Here is a 24,922-nt window from a genome sequence, read left to right as displayed (position 1 = left end):
GATACTAAACTTTCATGAGGACCTATTATCTCCCTAGACTATTTAATACCGTATTTTTTATCCCCTGAACTATTTAATAGTGTATTTTAAAGGTATATATGTGCCCATGTGGACACATTACTATTTATAATTTTGCATTATTTTTTATGTCCACGTGGGCAAATATATATGTTTAAAATACGGTATTAAATAGTCTAGGGAGATAATAGGTCCTCATGAAAGTTTAGTATCACAACAGCAAATCCGACCAAAGTTGGGGTATTTTTCAAACCCTTATCCCAATTAATAATAATATTGATGATGATAGGAGTTAAATAAATCATTTTTTATATTTTATAAATTTTCAATATGAATTTTTCAATCTTTTAAAATTAGAAAATGCTAAAAAAAATAAAACTAAAACTAAAAATCGAGGCAACAATTATTTGAAGGAAAAAATAACAAAAAATATCAGAAACATTGATAAAAATAAATAAATATTTATTGCTAAGAAGGTGTCACCCCACATTTTCTATTTTAGCTTTATTGTTACATATAGATACAAACTTTAAGATGAAGAATGAACCAAAAAATTTAAAAATGACAAATCAATTATGTAAAAATACATGTGTAATTCTTATAAAGTTATAATAACTAATTTCTTCAAATAAATAATTAAATAAAGAAAAAAAATTAATTAAGAAAATAATATAAATAACACTAATTATGATATTAATAGCATTGATGAGGAAAGGAACTAAATATGATCATCTTTTTAAATTCTTTTTTAAGAAAATATATATAAACTTTAGTTAAAGATAAATAAGAAAAAAAAACTTTAATTAAAGATACAAAAAATCAACGCAAAATAAAAGAAGAAAGAAATTAGAAGAATAATGAGGTTGAAAGAAATAATATCTAATTTTCTCTCTTTTCAAATCACAAAATAATTTTTTGCTTGTTCTCCTCCTAATTTGATAAGAATTCCATAAATAGAATGATTTTTTCTCCAAATAATTTTTTTTACCCTTTGAAACACTAATCTGCCTTCTTATAAATTTCTCAACCACAATGAATTTTCTCTCCTTTTAGGAGGAATAAATATTTTTTCAAAAAGTCTTTTATTTTGAGGAGAAACTTTTGTTACATGATTTTTTTCTTTACATTAATGTATTCACAAGAATCATGAGATATTCTTTCTTTCTCTTTTGTTAAAAAAGTCACATGACCTAGAAATTTGATGGACATCTTAGCGACATAAGTTGATACCATATATTCATCATCATCGTCAGAAGAAGAAGAGCCAAAGTGAAGAAATTTGTTCTTATTTGTTACAAATCCTCAACTATTTTTATTTTATTTTATAGGCTAAATAATTATAAATAGTTATGAAAAATAAATAGTTTTTATCTTTTCATCTTCCATTTCCATTTACTTAAATCTATATTAGTGTAATGGATGTTATAAAGGGCATAATTAATTAGGTATGACATAAGTACTTTCAGTTTTTTTTTTACAATACAAATAAAAAATACAAAACAAAGATAAAATGTCAAAAAAAGGAGAAAAAAAATGAATAGAAATGTTGGCCATAGAGAGGTGTCACATCATATTGTCTATATTCAGCTTTATATATATATATATATAGGTTCATGCCCTTAGATGTTATTTTATTAATTTAGCTGGCATCGACATTTTTGTAAATCTGATATCTACTTTGGAACATTTTATAATGTGGCATAGGCTGACAATTGAGATCATAAATTTAAAAATAATAAAATTTAATTTATTATAATACTAATACCAATATCATAAAGATATATATATCATTTAAAAAATATATAAAAAGTATTATAAATTGTAATAATTAACCGCTTTATTTTTTTAAAATCATATAACTAATTTGATTTACACTCCAAAATTCATAGGTGTCACATAATTTAGACATTAATTCTTTATTACTTAATATATGTAATTATATCAATGACACATAAATTGAAATTAAAAAATTACATATTTTATTTGAAAATGACGTAATAGTACTATAAGGTATAATAATTAACAACTTAACATATTTTTAAATTTTAGTTGACTCTCCAAATTCCATATGTGTCATATAATTGAGACAGAGAGAAACATATATTGGTTTAAAATAAATAAAATATTATAAATTATAATAATTAACAACTTAAAATTTATAAAAAAAATCCTTTTGAAAAAATTTAGTTGGCTCACCAAATTCAATCGGTATTACAATAATTAAAACATAGAAATTAGCATAGATTGGACTCGTGCTGACATTTATGTTTTCATTTTAATTTTTTTTTATTTTATACTTTATATAAATAAAAATTTTATGTAAAAAGTATTATAAATCATAATATAATATAGCTTAAAATATTTGAAAACATATAAAAAGTTTTTGTTAACTTTTAAAATTTCATCTATACCACATAAATTGGGAGAAATATAGATATATAGATATTTTAAGTTGCTAATTATTGTGAGTTATAGTACGTTTTATATAATTTTCATATATATTACACGCTTTGTCCTGATTTATGTGATACAAATGAAATTTCAAAAGTCAATGAATTTTTTATAAGTTTCTTTTTATATTAACTTGTTAATTATTGTGATTTATAATATATTTACGTAAAGCATACTCTAAATAAAAATAATTAGCAACTTAAAATATATAAAAACATACTAAAAAATTGATTAACTTCAAATTTCATATGTACCACATAAATTGAAACAGAAACAGTAACATATATTGGGTCTCGTGCTAGCACGGGGTCCCATATCTAGTATATATAAATATAAATCAAGAGACTCTAATTACTTCTTGTTCATATTGTCCTTGTATTTTATTTGGATGATTGTTATTTATCGTTTCATAATATATTATATTGTAGTGTATTGGATTATTTTTTAATAGATATATCATTTAGATAAATTGTATTGTTTGTTGTCATTACATAATATCATACATCAATAATTTAAAAGATAAACCTACAAGGAACGTAGGGTACATGATAAAACTACTGTAAAACGGTAGGATAAAGGATAAAATAAAATTATTAAATAATAAGTAAAGACAAAATGAGAGGAAAAAATTAAGATAACGACGTGATCGCACTAAATCGGTTGTAACACAAATTGAAACTTTTTATCATTATACAACGATGAATTTAATGATACGATATATAAAATTCAAGTAACAATCAAAACAAACGTTGTATTTAAACTAACAATACAATACAATGGTATTAGATAATTACATGAAGTTGTAGTAGCCAAATTTAGAGTTCCAAAGTTTCATTAATAAAATTAGTTTAGTAAAATACACTTTTAATTAGAAAAATTCTTTATATATATTATCAAGTCAACATAGATCATAATATAAAACGGAGGAACTCCTTAAACTATATTATATTATATATTATATATCATACATACAGTTTTATGGTAAGAAGAGTATCAATTTACTCTGCCTACTAAAACAGTTTATTTACTTTATTTTCTAAGTTATTAAATTATAAATATTATTTATTATAGATAATATCTTATATTTATATGTCGTTTTTTACCCCTCAGGACAACTTCAGAGGGTTATGTTGATGTACATGGCATTTTTTGTTAAGATAATTGAAAGTACAATTAATTCAAAAATATTACTTTTTCTGTTCCTAATTACTTGTTTAATTTTCTTTTTTTACTTTTCTGTTTTGACAAATCATAAAAAAAAAATTACCTATTATCCTTTCAAATCTCAATTAATTAAATTTGAAAAATGTAGAACTTCTTGAAAATCTTTAAATTTATAATTTATCCACTTCGTAATTAATATGAGTAAAATGGTAAATTCACTATATCAATCATTGTTTTTAAATAGGTGTGTCAATTCAAAAGTGGACAATCTATCGACATAATAGGAGGGATGAAAACACTTACGTGTCAGCACCACGAAAAACAGAATTTATAAATTGTTAAAATTAATTTAAATTCTAAAATAAAATAAAAAACTACAAACGTAAAAAAAAAAAAAAAAACTGAAAAAGTATTACTTTTCTACTTTTTACTATTACTTTAACTTTTTACCATTTTTTAAAATTCAAATTTTAATAGTAGTTAACTATGTGTGTGATTCTCTTTTTGTGGGAAGTTATTATATTTTCAAAACAAATAATAATAATAATAATAATAATAATAATAATAATAATAACAATAAAAATAAAAATCTATCTATATAATAGGAGAGGTGAAAGCACTTATGTGTTAATTTCAATTCTAAAAATAAAAATAAAAATTACAAACATAAAAAATAAAAATAAAAACTTAAAAAGTACTGCTTATCTAATTTTTACTATTACTTTAACTTTTTATAATTTTTTTAAATTGTCCATATGGGAAATGGGGTAAAAATAAGGATTAATTACTTGAGTGGATCCCTTTTAAAAAATAATTACTTATTTTAAATATACTCTTTAATTATTACCATTTATAGCAATATCTAACAATACTATGTATTTTATTGTATTTATTTTTCTTTCTCGGCTTTTTTTTTTTTTTTTGTCTCTAGCCTCTTCAAATTTGTCTCTCTCTCTCTCGCTCTTTATCCCTTTCCTTTTTTCTTTCTGTTATTCTTTCTCCATTTCTTTCTTTCTGTACGTTATTCTTTCTCCATTTCTTTCTTTCTGTACATTGTTCTTTCTCCTTTCTTTCTTTATGCTGCTCTTTCTCCCTCTCTTTCTCTATTGTTCTTTCTCCCTTTCTTTCTCTCTCTACTTTCTTTCGTATAGTAGTCAATAATTCGTAGACAGAATAAAATTTGTATCAATAATTAATTGGACAAGTAATCTAATCGTAACAAATGAAGAGATATAATAAACTGCAAAATGAATTAAACTTGAATTAAAAATGTATTACACACATATTAAAGTTGAATTAGATGAGAATTAAACATGAATGCAAAATATAGCAAACGAAAGAGCATTCTATGATCAGTAAACTGAATAAAACTTGTATTAATAATGAATTAAACAAGTAATCCAATTGTAACAAATCAACCAATAAAATGCAAAATGAATTAAACTTGTATTAACAGTGTATTGCACTAGTATTAAAGTTGAATTAGAAAAGAGAATTAAGCATGCATAAAAAACGTAACTAATGAAAGACCAGACAACGGTCTGTAGAGTGAATTAAACTTGTATCAATAATGAATTAAACAGGTAATCTAATAATAACAAATCAACCAAAAAACTGCAAAACAAATTTGCATTAAAAATGTATTACACAATATTAAAGTTGAATTAGAAGAGAGAATCAAGAATGAATGAAAAACGTAACTAATGAAAGACAAGACAATGGACTATAAACTGAATTAAACTTATATTATTCATGAATAAAACATGTATTATATGTGTCTTATAAATTATTTTTGGTTTGTATCACTAAGAACGTGAGTGATATTTGCAATATGTATTAAAATGTATTGTGCATGTATTATAAGTGTGTTACCTAAATTACTTTAGTTGATATCATTAAAAAGGGAGTGAAGTTTGCAATATGTATTATAAGTGTAGGATGTATTATTCATGATTTTAATACAATTATGAAACATATCTAATACAACTTTAATACAAACGCGATATAGTTCCGTAAACTTCATCCTTTTCGAGTTTCAATCTAATATTTCTCCTAAAATCAATTCTAAACTTAACCAAACCCTCTTGAAATTGAGATATAAACTCCAAACGATATTTTCAATTATTCGTAGGAACAACCTATCCAAACTAATCACAAACGAAAGAGCAGAAAGTAATCTAATCGTAACAAATGAAGAAACATAATAAACTGCCAAATGAATTAAACTTGAATTAAAAATGTATTACACACATATTAAAGTTGAATTAGAAGTGAATTAAACACGCATGCAAAATGTAGCAAACGAAAGAGCATTCTGAAATTTGTAAACTGAATAAACTTGTATCAATAATAAATTAAACAAGTAATTTAATCATAACAAATCAACCAATAAACTGTAAAATGAATTAATTTATATTAAAAGTGTATTACACAAATATTAATGTTGAATTAGAAGAGAGAATTAAGCATGGATAAAAAATGTAACTAATGAAACACCAGACAATGACCTATAAAGTGAATTAAACTTATATCAATAATGAATTAAACAAGTAATCTAATAGTAACAAATAATAAACTACAAAATGAATTAAATTTGCATTAAAAGTGTATTACACAATATTAAAGTTGAATTAGAAGAGAAAATTAAGAATTAAAAAAAAAACATTACTAATGAAAAACAAGATAATAATCTATACACTGAATTAAACTTGTATTATTCATGAATAAAACATGTATTATATGTATCTTATAAATTATTTTGGTTTGTATCACTAAAAACATGAGTGATGTTTGCAATATGTATTAAAAATGTAGTGTGCATGTATTATAACTGTGTTATGTAAATCATTTGGTTGGTATCATTAAGAAGAGAGTAAAGTTTGCAATATGTTTTAGAAATGTATTATTCATGAATAAAACTTATATTATATGTGTCTTATAAATTCTTTGATTTGTATCACTAAGAAAATAAGTGATGGTTGCAATATGTATTATTAATGGATTGCTTATGAATAAAACTTATATTATATGTGTCTTATAAATTATTTTAATTTATCACTAAGAAAATGAGTGACGGTTGCAATATGTATTAAAATGTAATGTGGGTGTCTTATAAAGGTATTATTAGTGTGTTACCTAAATTATTCTTGTTGGTATCACTAAGAAATGAGTGAAGTGTGCAATATGTATTATAAATGTACTATTCATGAAGAAAACATGTATTATATATATCTTATAAATTCTTTTGATTTGTATCACTAAGAAAAAAAGCGGTGTTTGCAATATGTATTACAATTGTATTGTTCCTATATTATAAATGTATTACGAGTGTGTTACTAAATTATTTTGGTTGATACGACTAAAAAAGAGTGAAGTTTGTAATATGTATTATAAATGTATTGTTCATGATTTTAATATAATTTTAATACAATTATGAAACATATCTAATACAACTTTAATTCAATTGTCATACAGTTCTATAAACTTCACCTTTTTCGAGTTTTAATCTAATATTTCTTCTAAAATCAATTATAAACTTAACCAAAACCTCTTAAAATTGAGATATAAATTTCAAACGACATTTTCAATTATCTGTAATACAATCTATCCAAGCTAATCACAAATTCGTAAAATTTCAAATAATGAATTCAAAATTTGAAGCTTTATAATGACCATTAATGGTGAACTCTTGTTGCTATAATTTTACAGATTTGAAATTTTTGCTTGAAAATATTATTTTGTACAAATTTTCATCTTTTCATTTCTTTTTCCGTCATATTTTTGGGTAACAATAATGAAATACGGGCAAAAATTGATTTGAAGAAAGTTAATTATATGAAAATTTCAAAGAAGAAAGAAGAATAACTTTTTTTTAAAAAAGAAAGAAAAAAGAGGAGGAAGATAATAATGATAGAAAAAGAGACAAAGAAGAAGAAGAATAAAAAAAAAAGCGAAGGAAGATGAAAAAGGGTAGAGAAAGAGGCAAGCAATTGTACAATTTCTTAATTCCAAAAATTTATTATATTTAGTTAGAAAAATTATATTGTCATAGATGGTAAATATTTCTTTAATATAGTATATTTATGTGATTTACCCAAAAAATAAACTCTCCTTTTTATTAAATATTTGTTTCTAATAAATAACCTATGAAGAAAATTAGAAAAAAATATCTTTTCATTTTATAAAGAAAAAGAAAAGGAACGTGAGTTCAAGAAAATAAATCACCAGTTTTTCACTTTTATTATTGTGAGAATATGCACTTGGCAGTTCTTTTTTGAAAATAAACTACAACCAATATTAATTAGCAAAATTAAATTAAAATATAATAAATTAAAAAAGGAAAGAAAAACTGCAAACGTTTTAAAAAAAATAAAATTAAACAGTTTTGCTCAAATATGTAACCACTAACCCCCTTTGTCTTTACTTCCTACTCCTTCCGTCCACAATTGTTTGTCAGGGTAAGATCATGCACACCCATCAAGGAAAATTTAATACAAGGTGTAATTTGACTAATATAGCCCTACTATATCAAGAATACCAAAAGTCCACATAACTTTTCAATTGAACTACACTATTATTAAGGGCAGAATTGGAAAAAAGTGACTAATTATTTCTTGATTGTGTAAATTGATAATTAATCTTGGACATCTATTTTTAATATACATGCCAAACAATTGTGGACGGAGGGAGTATAAGAAAGGCATTCACTTCTTTACATTTTTTGTTGATTTGTCAAAGCTATCTCTGACCGGTTTTTTTTTTTTTTTTTTTTTTTGTGTAGCTTGCTAGTAGACAAATTTTACATGCTATGAATATTCAGATTCTGTAAGTTTTTTAAATTTTGTGTTGATATATTTTCGATAAACTAAATACTAAGTTGTAATATTTCTTTTGATTCTAAATTAACCTTTTATCATATTTTGGTTCTAAATTTATCTTTTTCTGCAATACTGTATCATTTTTTTCCCTTTATATTAAATAAAATGAACTTGAATTTATTTATATTTTTTTAATGATTGCATACAAAACATATTCCTTTTCAATGCATATGGTAACACTGGAAAGTAAGTTGTGTTATTGTATAGTTTGATTTTCCATCAAGATTTTATTGTTTACTTATTTTTAGCAATTTACATTGTTTACATATCTGAAAACAATCCTAATTATACAAAATTAGTTTGTTTAAGTCATTTATATCTCGAGAAAACTATTGATGAAACCATCGATTATATAACAATATTTTCTTATTTATTATGTATTTATTTAATATTTAATTTGGTTCATGAAATAAAAGACGTATGTGAAAGCAAATAAGTTTGTGATTAATTAATCATTTAAAAAATGAGAAATTTGATGAGTGCACTGCTATCAATTTCGGGATATATTCTAAAAATATTGATTAATCATGCATTTAATTTTTTTGGCTGGATCGTAGGTAAAACCATATTCACTTTACTTCACAATTTTTTTTAGCCTATTTTTACAATATTCTCCATAATTGCTTTATTTTATATTGCTTCCTCTTTAATTTCTCTTATAAGTGTTTCATATTATGACTTATGATATATTAAAATTTTCAGTATTTTATTGGATATATTATACTCTTCCAATAAATATGTGATCAAATGTGATGGGGGTATTTTGTTTTTCAATTTTTTAATGTTATATGTCCTATAAAATTTAGAATAATAAGTGTATGCCTTTGTAGTTTTGTGTTATTAAAACAATATTGATTAAAATAAATTATATATAATGGAAGAGGTAAATAGTGTTATGTGGTAGTTACAAATAAATAGGATTAAATAATATAATAAAAAGTGTTACATGTAATAGGATTAAATTATATAATAAAATCAGTTAGTTACAAAATTATATTCATGAACACATTAAACACACTTTATATCTGTGAAAAAATAAAATTATAACATAAAAAAACATAGGTAGAAAGTCATTTAGCAATGAATGAGGAGGTTATCACCATTGCTACCATTTTCGCAAATTGTAAACAAAGCATAAATAATTTTCTAGAAATCATACACATTTTGATTGAATGATAAATTAACATTTGCCACTTATTCAAACAGGTATAGAAGTTGATATTATTGAAAGGGATTTTTTGTTATATATATCCATATTATTTATTTGTTTTAACGAAAAATTATCTTTTAGTTGGTTTGTAGCACTACTTATAAAATCAATTCTTGAAAATTTATAAGAATTATTTTAAATAAAATTTTATTTTATTGCACATAATATAAGATCTTACGATATTTTTAAGTCAAGTGACTATTTCCCCTCAATTATTTGTTATATTATGATAACTTTCGGATAAAAAAGGAACAATAACATTTTAAATTGAATTAAATGAAATTTACAAAAAAGTTATAATCTAATTTAATAATATCCGCGCAACACGCGAGCATGTATACTACTTAATTAGGAACATAGGGAGTATCAAAATAGGCCATGATTATTTGAAATTTAGCAAATTTAACCACTAACTTATTGATATCTCTTTTTTATTTCTCTTTCCTACGCACCAAAAATACATTCTCTTTTTTCCACATTTCATTCTCTAATTCATCTTTGAAATTTTCCGATGTGATTTTATTAGCCGATTACTAATGGAAGGCGGCTTCTTCAATGAAGATAGCTACTATAGCGGTGGTGATGGCGATAATTAACTAATGTGTTTGCTTTGCTTGTTTTTCGAAGTGAAATGAATGGTCCTATATGTATATATAATAGAGTGATTAGTAATTGTGCTTATTTTTTAAGAAATTTACATATTAAGTCATTGTTTTATCTCCGTAATTGAAGTTACTATGAAGTATTATTAACATTTCGTTAAAGTCATAAGCAGTCATTGTTGAAACTCGAAGCTTAAAATTTTTAAAATTAAATTTTCGCAAATAAACATCGTTCGAGAGGGTATTGTTGCAAGAGATTTGTTAGGTAGTGAGGAGCCTAATTATGAAATTTTGGGTAATTTGGTGTAGTTTTTGAATGAATTTGATGCTTGAATTCGAGGAAGAAAACAAAGTCCATTTTTTGTATAATATTGTATATAAGGTGTATAAATACCTCTTATGATTTTGATTAATATTATATATGGGTCTATAATAGTTTATATCAAGTTTTTAATCATATTTGTAAAAAAATAAAATATGAAAAATGAGGAAATGACATATATATACAACTGATAGTTATAATTAGCAATAAATAGCCCAACATTAATTAACATTTAATAGAGAAATAAAAAATAAGCACAAAATGGCCCAAATTAATAAATGACATTTTAATAGTTTTTTTTTGTTTCCCTCGTATAACCAATATCACTAAACAAAAAAAAAAAAACATAAAAAATTATATATACAATACATAACCGCCTAAAAACGTAAATTATGTATTTTCATATATTTTTTTGTTTGTTACTTGATAAAAAAAAATTCCAATTGTATACTTGATGATTGTATATATGTAGAAGAATGGTGTATTCATTCACTTAGTATTAGTATACATTTATAGCTATGTTATCCCCTCTAGTGTATACATATTAAAAGATCAAACACTTTATGTATTCATTCACTTATAATATGTATACACTGCATTGAAGATTTTTTTTTAATCATGAACATCATGTATGCATTGCATTCATGTATACATATCCGGAATATTTTAATATGGTTGAGGCCAACCAACAATAGTTGTGTGAGGCTCCATTTAATTTTTGACACTTGAATTTGTGGGGCCCATTTTAACACCACACACTCTCTCACCTTATTTTTCCCCAAATTCCCCCCTTTTCCCTCCAAAATATTTTAGCTCTTTGTTCAATATTCCTCTCTGTTTCACAGTTTTTTTTTTTAATTCTTTGTGCTCTTTATTAATTAGTAACTTGATTAGCTCTTTCTTTCCCATTAATCATTTATGTCCCTCAACTAAATCAATTTAAAAAATTGTCACCTCTCAACCAATTCAACTAAAATATAATTATTCCTCCGTAGCCTTAGAAAAAACAATCTTTTAAAAAGTTTATTTTACATCTCAAAAAATTGAATCAAATTCCTAGGATACCTTTAAAAGATCATTTTTGAATGAGAAATTCACACACACTTTATATTTGTATTAAGAAGTATTCACTGAATATCGAAAATCAAACTAAATAAAAATTTAGTCAAATTGAATATTTCTTTTACTTCAATTTATTTTCTTTTTATTTTTAAAAAATTTGACATAATCAGTTTTGGTTTCAAAGTAAAAATAAATCGAAAAACCACCAAACTGATTATAAAAATATCTCCCTCTTTAAATATATATGTGTGTGTGTGTGTGTAAAATTAAATTTTTACTCTTTTTATCTGTAATCTAGTTACCTTTTTATAAATTTAATTCTATTTTTTCACTTTCTAGTTTGATTTGTAATTTTATTATGATGATTTTAAAAATTGAATTTATGTTCAAAATCACTTGTTTTTAGTCCTTTAATTATTCATTATTAGTTAATTCAACTATCATCAATCAGAACTAATTTTTTTAAAAAAAATTATACTGAAAAAAAGTTCACCAATGAGTAAGTGAGAGCATACCTATAAGTATTCTAAAATCACTCGTTCTTCAATTTTTTTTTAGAAATATTTTGTACTTGGTGTTGCACTTATTATTGAAATTTAAGTTAAAAGTCTAAAAAAAAATCAACCAAAAAAATATATAAATCAAGAAAAGAAGACTATAATTATAATGGAGTTCAATTTTTTAATCATATTAGCAATCACGGAAAAAAAAGGCTAAAACTTGAATTGATATTAATTTACATATTTCTATTTGACTTTTGAAAAATAAAAATTTAAGACTATTAAAAAAAAGAAAGGTAAAATACTTATTATGAGGAAAAGGGAGGAATTTGAAAAAATGAAGGTGTGAGAGTGTGTGGTGTTAAAATGAGGCCCACAAATCTAAGTGTTAAAAATTGAATAGAGTCTCACACAACTATTGTCGGTTGGGTTTCAACCATATTAAAATTTTTCATACATATCCGTGTATTCATTCTCTCAAAATTTGTATACATTTCAGATTCTTTCTTCAGTAAATGAGGATTTCACATGAAATATAAAATGCTCAGTAGCAAACACACAAGTCGAATCGAATAACGAGAAGAACTTACTTGGCTATAAAATTTAGAGTTATGGATGGAGAATCCACAAAATTAGAATCAGAATTCTCATTTTTATGAATAATCCTAGCATAACTTTCTTAAACATGACAATTGATACCCACAATTAATTACTATTACATAATTTTTTGCCTAAATTAGATATAACCTTCAATTTCAAAAATTAAAACCCCAAAAAAAATTAAACGACAATACAAGAGGGGATCAAACATAGGTTAACAATTAGATAAATTGACGGGTAGACATCAACAAACCATCAAGAATTTAAAAGCAAAAGAGAAAAAATAGACACTATGGACGAATATTTTTATAGAATTCAATATGTAAAACTAATAAACAAGAAAGTAAATCATCTTTTATTCAAAGTAATGAAGAAAAAGAATTGAATAAATATTTACATAACAATAAAAAAGCACCATTCAAAAGAATCGTGTGTGTATGTGAAAGAAGAGAAAAAAAAAAGGGAGAAAAAAGCCACTTCCCAATAAAAAAGGACATCATGTTGCCACCTCCTAAAATTATTTAACTTAACTTTTTTAAAAAACTTCCCAATACGTGGGCTACTAATTGCAAAATTTAATTTTTAAAAACCTTTTTTGTCAAGAAAATAAAAGATGGCTATATGTTGCCAGTTAGTAAAATGGGATGTCATGCTGTGCCATTTTTTCATGAAAAAAATTATATGTCAGACGTATAATATTGTATATTGTATATTAAATTTTGTTTTGGGCTGAAGATTCGTATATTTCTAAAATTTATCCTTTTGATTTTGGGGATAGAAATGGAGGAGTTTTGCATTTGAACTTCGTTAAAACTTTTAATTTGAAGATAGCTAATTCAGGTTTTTCAATAAAAAAAATAAGGACGCTTGGTGGCTTTTTGTAGCATGATGGCTAAGATTCAACTATATTACTTAATCCTTCGATAGTGTGAAAAAGTATATATGTAAGAACAACAAAGTTATTCTGAGTGAGTATTTTACAAATCAACATAAACTCTTAATAATGGATTTTAGAGAATAAGAGGAAGAAGAAACCTTTGTATGACCTACCAAGGATTAAATGATGTGCTTGATCACTATTGTCGAAGTTATGAGGGCAAATGGGGATAGATATAAGGTAACGAAGTTAGCTGTTAAATGACAACATATGTGAACGTTTGTACGAAGAACTACAAGACAAAAGTGGAGATAAAAAGTTGTACATGTTGCGTCAAGGCGAGAGAAATGTGGGCTCGAGATCAAGATAAGCTACATATATAAAATGCATTCACAACCAATGAAATTGACTTATTATCATTCAATTACAGAATAACCCTTCAAAAGCCCATTGTCAAAGCACAACGAAACAATCCTTTATACGACAAAGTGATTAATTCGAGTCGAAAGCAATTGATGCCTTACCTCAAAAACTCTCCTTAGATTCACTTTGGGATGTAATTTAGAAATATTTTTTAGGGATAAGACAAAGGTCATTTTTCTTATTCACTGTAATTCCAGGCCTGCCATTTATGTCAATGTCCTCCTTTTTCAATCCATAAGGTAACTCCCAATCAAATGCATAAAGAAGATTTGATAATGCAAGTTCCACAGATGCAACCCCAAGTGTCATTGCCGGACACCCTCTTCTTCCTGCTCCAAATGGAATAAACTCATAATCTTGTCCCTTGAAGTCAATATCGCTATTCAAGAATCTCTCAGGCATAAATTCTTCTGGATTTTCCCATATTTCAGGATCTCTTGCAATTGCCCATGAGTTAACATAAACTATAGTTCTTGGTTGAAATTCATACCCTTCTAGTGTGGATATTTTCATTGATTCTCTTGGTATTAAGAGTGGAGCTGGTGGAAATAATCTTAATGTCTCTTTTATCACTGCTTTGAGATATATCATATTTTGAATATCATCTTCATTTACAATGCCTTTGTTCCCCATTAAATTTCTGATCTCTTCTTGAACTTTCTTCATGGCTTTTGGATTCTTGATCAAGATTGTCATGGCCCATATTATCACAGATGCACTAGTGTCTGATCCAGCAAGTAACACATTCTACATAAAAATTGACAATTCATGAGAAATTTTCAAGGCAATATTTAGCCGCAATAATATATATAATTGTCGTTATATTATATTTTTAGTGGCAATAATAAATACAGATATTTGTAATTAACACTCTATTAACATTTGTTAAACTATTGGGTTAAAACAAACAAAAGTATAACTAGATGGGCTATATTACCATCCAAGCTCAAATATACATGCAAAATCAAATTTAGGCAAGCTAACAATTATATTTAAGAAAAATAAATTAGCTTTCACATTTTTTTCAAAAAAACAAAAAGATAAGAGGTCGTGTTGTGTTGAGCGAATTGAATTAGGACCCGTCATTTTCCTATCTTAATTCTATCACATTTTGCCTCAAGAAGATTTTGAGTGAATTAGGTTATAATCTATATTGTTAACCCATTCATTTTTAATCCAAACCACTCATTTGTCATCTTTTTCTACATATGTACAAACGAACATATAAATGTCTATATGCATATATATGCATACGTATATGAGAGCGCGTGTAGAAGTAGATAGGTTAAAGAAATGGGAAATTACCATGAGAATGCCTTTTATATCCTCCAAAGAGAGATCAATTGGTGTTAATTGCTCTTTCTTCAATTGAAGCAAAAGATCTATAATATCTCCTTCCATGGATTTCGGCCTATTGGGATTGTGATGTTGTTCAATTAGTTCTTCATAAAACCCATCCAAATCTTTAAAATTCTTTTCAAGTCTATCTGTCAGTCCAATGAGTTTATCAATCCAACTTAAAGATGGAAAAAAATCAGACACAAAAAAGCTTGCCAACATAGCTTGAGCTTCAGCCAAAATATAATTAAATCTCTTGCTTTCATGTGCATCTTCATCAAATCTAACACCAAAAGCAACTCTACAAATAATTGTACTATTAAGTGAAATCATCAAATTGCTCAAATTGGCGACTTGAGAATTAACAGCTTGTTGATATATTTTCTTGATCATTCTTGAGACTTCATCTTCACGAATTGGACTAAATAATTGCACTTTCTTGAGACTAAATAAATGTAGAACACATATTTTTCTCATTTCTCTCCAATAATCATTGTAAGGTGCAAAACCAATATCATGACCACTGTAAGACAATTTTTGTTGGCCAACAAGAGAAGGTCTACTACAAAACACTAAATCTTGTGTCTTGAGTACTTCTTTTGCCAATTTCACTGAAGAAACTACAATAATTGGAACATGAGAAGTAAGTTTGAATGAGAAGATTTTTCCATATTTCTTAGAAAGTTTCCAAAAATAAATATGAGGGGCTAAACTATCAAATTGATGCAAATTTCCAATGAATGGAAGCCCTATAGGACCTGGTGGAAGCTTATTTTTACCCCTCCTTTTGGCTTTAAGAAGAAGTAAGATGAGGCAAATAGGAATGCCCACAAAGAGTAGAAAGAATATCATTTTATTGTCTAATTGCCTAGCGACTTGATATGGCATATATATATAAAAAAAAAAAATGGATCTTGGGTTAAACTCTTTTTAATTTTTTTTTTAGATTTTTTATAACTTTTATACACTAACAATATAAAAGTATTATTAGATTAATATAAAATTTTATATTAGTTAAATTTTTAATCAAGTGAGCAATACTTTTTCTGTGTGACCTAGAAACGAATTTGAGTCGTGATGATTACTTTTATTAGGATAAACTGTCTATATCACACTCTTAGAATGTGGCCCTTTCACTGCATGAACGAGAGATGCTTTATGTACTAGGTTCCCTTTTTAAAAAAAAAGAAAAAAAAAGAGAAATTGAAGGAGGACTCTCAATGATATTTAAGTAGGCGTTTGGATATGCAATTTCATCGCATGATTTGATATTATGAGATAAAATCATTGTTTGAACATGTAATTTCATCTCAGGATTTCAAATCATGAAATGAAATCCAAATTATCCAAAAATATTTCATATCATGATTTTACATTTTTCAAATACAAAAGTTGACCTATAAGTTTACATTTTGTAATAAAAAGATCATTATTTTATATCTACATATTTTTTTTGTTAGAATATCAAAGGAATAATGAAACATTCACATAACATGAACATGATGTAGTTACTAAGGATATTGACAAACAAATTACTCAATAAATATATTATACTATTGTAGACAATAAAATTCGCGTCGAGAAAACAATAATCAAGAACGAAAAATTATAGCAACAATCGTTTTATTATTTCAAAGTGCGAGTGTTACAATCTCTATGATTCCTTTGAATTCGCCTTTTCAAATATAATTCAAGGGCTTTAAAGCTTGATCTTGAATCTCCAATGAACTTGAACTGGAACTTTATCTTGATCTTGACTCTTACTTGAATTCAAGGGCTTCTAGCTTGTTCTTGAATCCGATAGTCTTGATCTTGATCGTTCTTGAACTTGTATGCTTGAATTCTTAAACTTGTAGCTTTATAGAGAATTTTATGGCGTTTGTACCACGACTTTTCTCTAGCTTCTTGTTTAGACTTTTCTTCTATCCTCTTTCTGAATTATGAAGACCCCTATTTATAGTTTTAAAATAGGGGAGTTGTGATTGGAATATGATTTCCTTCGGCCAATCAGATTTAAGTGACATGGCATATGGGCTTTATGGAGCGGGTTTTAATTAAATTCATATTTTGAATTTAAATAATTAACTCAATTATATCAATCCATAATATTTATTTGGACTAATATATTAATGAATTTAATATAATCCGAATCATTTTATAAATTTATATTTAATAAATTTTAAATGATTACAACTATAACTCATGTTCTATTTTACTTTTTTATTGAACTAAAGTTCATCAATAAATGTCGTGCTTTTTTTTAGCTTTGTAACATATTATACTTTAATTTATGAACTTTTGCTTATTTGGTAAGATTGTATAAATAATTTGGACAATTCTGATGAATTTCACAATCTATAAACTTTTTATGTTTATGAGCAAAAAATACAACTTAAAACTGAAAATTACGTATCCATACAAATTAAAACTTCAACTTTATCTCATTTAATTTCATTCATGATTTCAAATTACAATTTTATTTTATAGGATCCTAATAACAAATTGTTGGTGGGTGATCCATCTTTATATTAATGTGTAGCAAGAAGAAATAATGTTATACAATGTCTACATCTTTTTGATGAAACATCTTTTCTCATAACTTCTCTCACCCTTTAAAAAAACTCATAGGACACCTTTAAAGTGAAACTTTTAACTTTTAATTCGTTGTCATTCACTTCCATGATAATGAGATATTTGACTCCCAAGTCTTCTAATGGAAGGAAAGGAGAACTCAAGTCTTCTTAATTTTTTAAAGAAATTAAGAAATCTTTCAAAATATCAAATAAACCAGTAAGGATTCTTATTAACATTTCAAAAAAGTTTTAAAAACCACATTTATCCTTTTGGACTACTGTTGCTTTATTTTTGGGCTCTGACCCATTCCGGTTGTTTTTGCCATTGGACTCTTTCCATCTTCTGCAGAAGTTGTATTTTCATTAGATTTGTTGATCTTTGTTGTATAAGATTGTTTCTTTTCAACTTCTTGGATGTAAGGTTTATCAAGAGAGTATTCTCGGATTTGGTGAAGAAATGCCCAAAAATAGTCCGATTCATATTCGACAAGTTTGGAATGACAATCTCTGATGAAAATGGGAATTTACCCAAGTGGGTAACTGATAAATATTGCATATGACAATTCGATTCAGTTATTTCAAATCTGAACGATCATGTTTATGCTAACGACTCAATTGTGTAGGATTGCAACCACCGATCTCCACTAACTTCTCAAGAGCAACGTTTCAGATTACAACTCCACAATCTTAGGAGTTGAAGTTTAGGGTACAGAGAGATGACAAAAAATAATAGCCAAGAATGACAAAGTCTTCTGTGAATAGCAAGGGCCTCAACGTGTACATGACTCTTTAAAATATATTTACAATAATAATATCCTTGACATAAGAGACTAACTCTAGTATCTCAACTTCACAGTTCACTCAAAATGTTCTAACTACTCTCCAACAAGTCAAACTCGCTTCTTGTTACAAACTTCACCCACACAATTACACTCTTCAATTTAGAAATTATTACAACTCAATAATAACCGTAGAACAACTCAATAAAGATAAATTAAAGCTGCTGCTAGGTAAAAACTAATTGAAAAACTTAAAGCCAGTGCACTGCACTTTGCATGGAGGGATCTTTTCCAAACCCCATTAGAGCATGTGTTAAAAACATCAAAGCTCTACAAGATACCTCAGTCACGTGCCCAACAAGTGGTACCTTCACTGTCTCCCTATCCTGTAAAGGTTTATAATCCCAGCTGCAAACATTGTTCGCAAAACATTCAAAAACAGGAATAAACTATACAATCAAACACTATATTTTATGTATATATTATAATATATTTGGCCAAATGAGTGAGGCTTGCTCAGTTGCTGAAACACCTCCACCTCTAACCAATTATATTGGTCGAGGGTTCAAGTTATGTTGTAAGCAAGACGAGTGAGGCTTGCTCAGTTGGTGAAATGCCTATACCTTTAGCCAATTGGTCTGAGGTTTCAAGTTACATTGTAGCACTTACAAGCCTCATTCGTTCTGCCAAAAAGAAAACAACTTTTGCAAAATTATGTCATGTGATGACGAAGTACACAGAGTTAACTAATGTTCCTTAATAAAATGTTCCTTTCATATGTATTATACAGGTGTATGAAAAATGAAAGAAAATAGGAAGCCACATGAACATATTAATTAAGAATTGACTAAGAATCAAAGATGGAAATGAACATACCATAGGAGTAATTTGAACTTGAAGCTCATAATTTCCAAAGCTTTGTTGCTCTTTTCGAATTCTCTTTGCACTATTCTCTACAGCAGAGCTGCAATCAACTATTTGGATCAATTTTAGTGTCATTATATCTCTAATACTCTCGGGAATCTCTTCCAGTTCAAACAACCAATTCAGAATTAGTTTCTTAAGCATAAGAAAATTATCACTACCAGCTGCTTACCACCTTTGCAGATCTTTGGACCTAATTAGTAGATGTTTTAATTTGCGAAACACAACATCTTCATTTAGTTTCCAATCTGTTCCAGCAAAGGCATATTTCCCCTCAAGCACCTCAAGATTGGGTAAATTAGACAACAAATTCATAACTTCCCATGGTATTTTAGAATTTGATAATGTCAACTTCTTGAGATTAGGAGGGAAAACATCCCCATAGAAAATCAACGGGTCAATGGAGTTCACCTCTATCTTTAGTGTCTCCAGCTCCTCTAGAAGAATTAGAGAATCAGGAATAGAAGGATAGTCAGAAATATTGCACATCTTTAGCTTTTTTAGATTGGGAGTTCATCTTATGATTTCCGCAGAAAATTGAGAGAACTGGAGAGTAAGTGTGTGCAAGTTATTGAGAAACAAAGGTTGTTCTCCAATACTATTATTTTCTGCCTCAAGAGGATTTGATATGTATAGTGTCCATTCAATATCCAAAAAGGTTTCGCTGAAACAATCCCAAGTAATATGAACTGCATCTGTACCCATGTTCTCCTTCCACTGAGTATACCAGATATGAGCTACATCTTTCAGTTGGTAAGATGCTAACTCAACCCGATCATTTCCAGTTACCTTGAGTGTTCAAGCAGTACTTGGACTTGTTCGTTATCGTCTTTATTGATGATATCCTCATTTACTCTAGGAATGAGGAACAACATGCGAGTCATCTAAGAATTCTGCAAACTCTCAAAGATCGCCAGTTATTTGCAAAATTTAACAAGTGCGAGTTTTGGTTACAATCAGTTGCCTTCCTTTGGCATATTGCGCCTAGTGAAGGAATTCGAATAGATTCCCAGAAGATAGAGGCAGTGAAACAATGGCCCAAACCTACCTCTCCTACAGATATCAACAGTTTCTTGGGTCTAGCGGGCTATTACAGACGGTTCGTGGAAGGATTTTCATCCATAGCCTCACCATTAACTAGGTTGACTCAGAAGATGGTCAAGTTTTGATGGTCAGATGATTGTGAGAAAAGCTTCACAGAATTGAAAACTAGGTTGACTACAACTTATGTCTTGACTTTACCAGATGGTTCAGATGGTTATGTGATCTATTGTGATGCATCCAGGGTCAAACTAGGTTGTGTGTTGATACAACGATGTAAGGTTATAAATTATGCTTCTAGACAACTTAAGGTACATGAGAAGAATTACCCGACTCATGACCTTGAGCTTGCAGCAGTGGTGTTTGCACTCAAGATTTGGAGACACTACTTTCTGAGTATCAACTTTAATTCCCTCTCCAGACACAATATGGCCTAAGAATGACATAGACTCAAGACAAAATTCATATTTAGAGAATTTAGCATATAATTCCTTATCTTTCAAAGTCTGAAGAACTATTTTGAGATGGCTAACATGATCTTCTTCATTCCTTGAATAGATTAGTATGTGATCAATGAAAAAGATAACAAACATATCTAAATAAGGTTTGAAGACTCTATTCATAAGATCCATGAACGCTGCTGGTGCATTAGTCAACCCAAAGGACATGACCAAAAACTCATAATGACCATATCTAGTTCTGAAAGCTGTCTTTGGAATATCACATTCCCTTACTCTTAACTGATGATAGCCTGATATGAGGTCAATTTTTGAGAAACAGGAAGCACCCTGAAGTTGATCGAAAAGATCATCAATTCTTGGAAGAGTATACTTATTCTTGATGGTAACCTTGTTCAATTGATGGTAGTCTATACACATCCTAAGGGAACCATATTTCTTTCTTACAAACAGGACAGGAGCTTCCCAAGGTGAGACACTTGGTCGAATAAAGCCTTTCTCTGAAAGGTTTTTCAACTATTCTTTGAGCTCTTTCAACTTTGCTGGTGCCATTCTATATGGCGGAATAGATATAGGACGAGTATCTGGAACAAGATCTATACCAAAGTCTATCTCTCTCTTAGGAGGGACTCTGGGAAGATCATCTGGAAAGACTTCTGGAAACTCATTCACTACTAAAACTGACTGAATAAGAGGTACCTCAACACTTGAGTCTTTAACTCGGACTAAGTGATAGACACACCCCTTAGAAACTAATTCCTTGCCTTAAGATACGAAATGAAATGACCTTTAGACACTGCTGAACTGCTTTTCCACTCTAAAACTGGCTCATTTGGAAACTGAAACTTGGCTACTCGCGTTCTACAATCAACTTAGGCATAACATGCATGAAGTCAGTCCATACCAAGAATGACATCAAAGTCTACCATGTCTAACTCAATTAAATCAGCCATGATACTCTTATGATTGACGGAAATGGGACAATCATGATAGACTCTCTCTGCTAGAATAGACTCACCAACATGTGTGGAAACACTGAATGGTTCATTAAGTTACTCAGGAATAATATCAAAATTCATAGCAACATAAGGAGTTACAAAAGACAAAATCGCTCCTGGGTCTAGCAAAGCATAAACAGTAAAGTCAAAGACTTGAATCATACCAGTGACAACATTTGGCGAATCCTCTTGCTCTTGGCGATTATTGAGAGCATACAAGCGGTTTGTTCCTTCGCCAGTACCAGAAGTAGCTCCTCTAGGTGCAGTCCTATCTGGTGGAGCGATTGAAGAAGACTGGGTTCTATTGCCCCCATTACCCTGCTTGTTCTTTGGACACTCTTGCATGAAAGGCCCACTCTGACCACACTTGAAACAACCAGTGGAGCCCTCACGACAAACACCTGAATGGTTCCTACCACACTTGGCGCAGGCATGAGGCTTACTACCCCTCTGCGCCACACTGCCCTGAGAATAGGCAGGCTTAGCTCTAGAATTCTTACCAAAGTACTCACCCTTACTCTTAGGTGCAGGTGCACTAGCAGATGATGGAGCAGGTTCCTTTTGCTTCGTTGGAAAGACGACCGGTTAGCATTACTCTTCTGCTACCCAGACTCATTCCCTGTCTTAGCCCTCTTGTTCTTGAACTCCTCCTTATTTCTCAGTTTCTCTTCCTCTACCTGCTGCACTTAGACCATCAACCTCAAAATGTCTATGTCCCCAATAAGCATTGCTTCCCGACCCTCTTTGCTTGATAGACGGCCTAAACCAGCAACAAACAAACTCATCCTACCCCTCATGTCCGCAACCATTTCAGGAGCATAGCGAGACAGTTGGGTGAACTTCAACCCATACTCATGCACACTCAAAGAATCTTTGTAACATCCGGCAATGTGAAATAATTGAAGAGGCTTAGAATTGGAAATTTTCATTTTTGGAAAGGATTTGAAAATCTGGAAAATTTTCGGCTAAGTATGGAAAAGGTGAGTTTTTGGCCAACTTTGATCAGTCATAACTTCTATCTCATGATGAGTTAGAAGTATTTCCAGTTATGGTTGCATAGCCCTCGGAACGATCTTTCCAACGCCGCCGAGTTTGCTCAATTCCGGGTATGTATGAGCGAGTTATGACCTTTGAAAGTTGGGCAGTTGACAAGGAAATCCGTCCGGGAATCATTAAGGGCATTTTGGTCTTTTCCCTAGCCTTCTATTTTGGTTTTATAAATGTGTTAGGCTGATCATTTTGATCAGTTTTACCATTTTAAAAGAAGTGAGAGTGAGGGTTTTGAGAGAAGAAGAAGAGAAGAAGAGGAAAAGAAGAGAAGAAGAGGAGATCAAGCAAGGAGATCATCGTGGATTTTCGTCGGGGGTGATCCCTACCAAGGTATGTGAGCTTTTAGTGTTGGGTGATCCTTTCCCCCACACACCTAGTCCCTTTTATTCATTAAGAAAGGTTTGGTCATGTTGTTAAAGTTGGTTGTTGTTGTTGTGGAATTATTGTGGGTTGTGGAACATGATTGGATTGTGTTTTTGAGTGGTATTCTATTGAATGTTGAGGGATATTATGTTTCTAAGTGATTGGGGCTGGAACCCTTGAGGTTAGAGGATTTAGAGTTGGAGACGTGAGGGAGAAAGTCGGGCAGCTTGCGAGGAGCACGTCCGCGTCGCGGACTTGTTCCCTCTGTGAACAAAATCTTCTCCGCGTCGCGGACAGGACGCGGACTCCACTGTTTTCAGAATTTATGTTCGAAGATTTTCTTTAGTTTGGCTGTCCCAAATCATTCCCAAATCATTCCTAAACACCATGGGGTCCTTCCAAATACCAATCAAGTCCTTGAATCCATAATTAAATTCAAGGAAGTTAGTTTTCCGAGTCAAGTGAAGTCAAGCTTAGAAGTAAGTAAGTTCAAGCAAGTCCTCCAAGCTTTTCAAGAGTCTTTATTGAACGTTTTAACTTCATTCTAAGGCTCAAGTTGCAAGTCAAGTAAATAGTAAGGAGTCAAGAGTTTAAAGTTGAGTTCATTTTCTCAAAGTTATTAGGGAACTATATATTCCCAAAAAGGTTTTAAAGAAAGGTCTTTGCATCTAAACAAGGTTGGAAACTGAGATTTCCAAAGAGCCTTCGGGCTAGTTTTTTTTTGAGTAATTATCTCATATCAGCAGGAATAATTATGTTTTAAAAACATAAGAGCCAGTACATTTTTGGGAGTAGTATCGAGCACCGAGTTGGGGGAGCGTTCAAAGAACCCACAGCCCCCATAGAACCATGTTAGCCACCATGGGTAGAAAAGGATCATGCTTTTTAGATGAACCCTTTTCAGATTAGACTAGTGGATCCATTAGGCAGTTCAGGTCTTATACCTTTGGCCGGGTATAAGATGCTCTGGCAGCGTGAGGTCGATCGCTGTATCATCACTATAGCTCTTATGTGATGGTTGTCGGTTAGAGAAACTCCCACAGCAGTTATTGTATTTTCATACTCAGAGATTATTGTATTTTTATATACATCAGTTCATTGTATTTCTATATACATTTCAGGCTTATTGTATCTTTGTATACACACAGAGTTTATAGCATGTTTTAAACAGTCTTTCTTTATATCGCACTTGTTTTAAATTGCCTTATATTGAAAGAAGTCAGTCAGGTTGAGTTGAGTTGAGCCAGGTAAGCTATTCAGTTTCTCCCAGGTTTCTTCTAGCCGTTGTTGCT

The 24,922-nt window shown here is 29.0% G+C and overlaps 3 protein-coding genes across 4 annotated transcripts in view; all 3 read right to left on the bottom strand.

Annotated features, from left to right (window-relative positions):
* LOC125845341 (putative late blight resistance protein homolog R1A-10) overlaps positions 1–24,922 on the bottom strand; it is a 700,072-nt gene that overhangs the window by 631,085 nt on the left and 44,065 nt on the right. The window lies entirely within an intron of this gene.
* On the bottom strand, positions 14,048–16,310 carry LOC125845353 (6,7,8-trihydroxycoumarin synthase-like). Its single transcript, XM_049524850.1, has 2 exons — positions 15,412–16,310; positions 14,048–14,853 (listed from the first exon to the last, which is right to left on the bottom strand). Exons 1-2 carry the CDS (start codon positions 16,294–16,296, stop codon positions 14,245–14,247), a joined length of 1,494 nt encoding a protein of 497 aa, XP_049380807.1. The 5' UTR covers positions 16,297–16,310; the 3' UTR covers positions 14,048–14,244.
* LOC125845346 (putative late blight resistance protein homolog R1A-10) overlaps positions 18,843–24,922 on the bottom strand; it is a 56,406-nt gene continuing 50,326 nt past the window's right edge. Inside the window, exon 5 of the transcript XR_007444268.1 lies at positions 18,843–19,137. The gene's annotated coding sequence lies outside the window, so the exon portion shown is untranslated. The remainder of the gene's footprint in view (positions 19,138–24,922) is intronic.

This window comes from Solanum stenotomum, chromosome 11 (genome assembly GCF_019186545.1).
Source record: "Solanum stenotomum isolate F172 chromosome 11, ASM1918654v1, whole genome shotgun sequence".
NCBI lineage: Eukaryota > Viridiplantae > Streptophyta > Magnoliopsida > Solanales > Solanaceae > Solanum > Solanum stenotomum.
The sequence above is the reverse complement of the archived record's forward strand: the minus strand, read 5'-3'. Positions and strand labels throughout refer to the sequence as shown.

Bases quoted from the DNA above. Each gene is read 5' to 3' on its own strand.
- LOC125845353 (XM_049524850.1), bottom strand. From the start codon at position 16,296: ATGATATTCTTTCTACTCTTTGTGGGCATTCCTATTTGCCTCATCTTA. The intron at 14,854-15,411 runs GTAATTTCCCAT...ATTTTTATGTAG, and splicing joins ATATAAAAGGCATTCTCATG to AATGTGTTACTTGCTGGATC.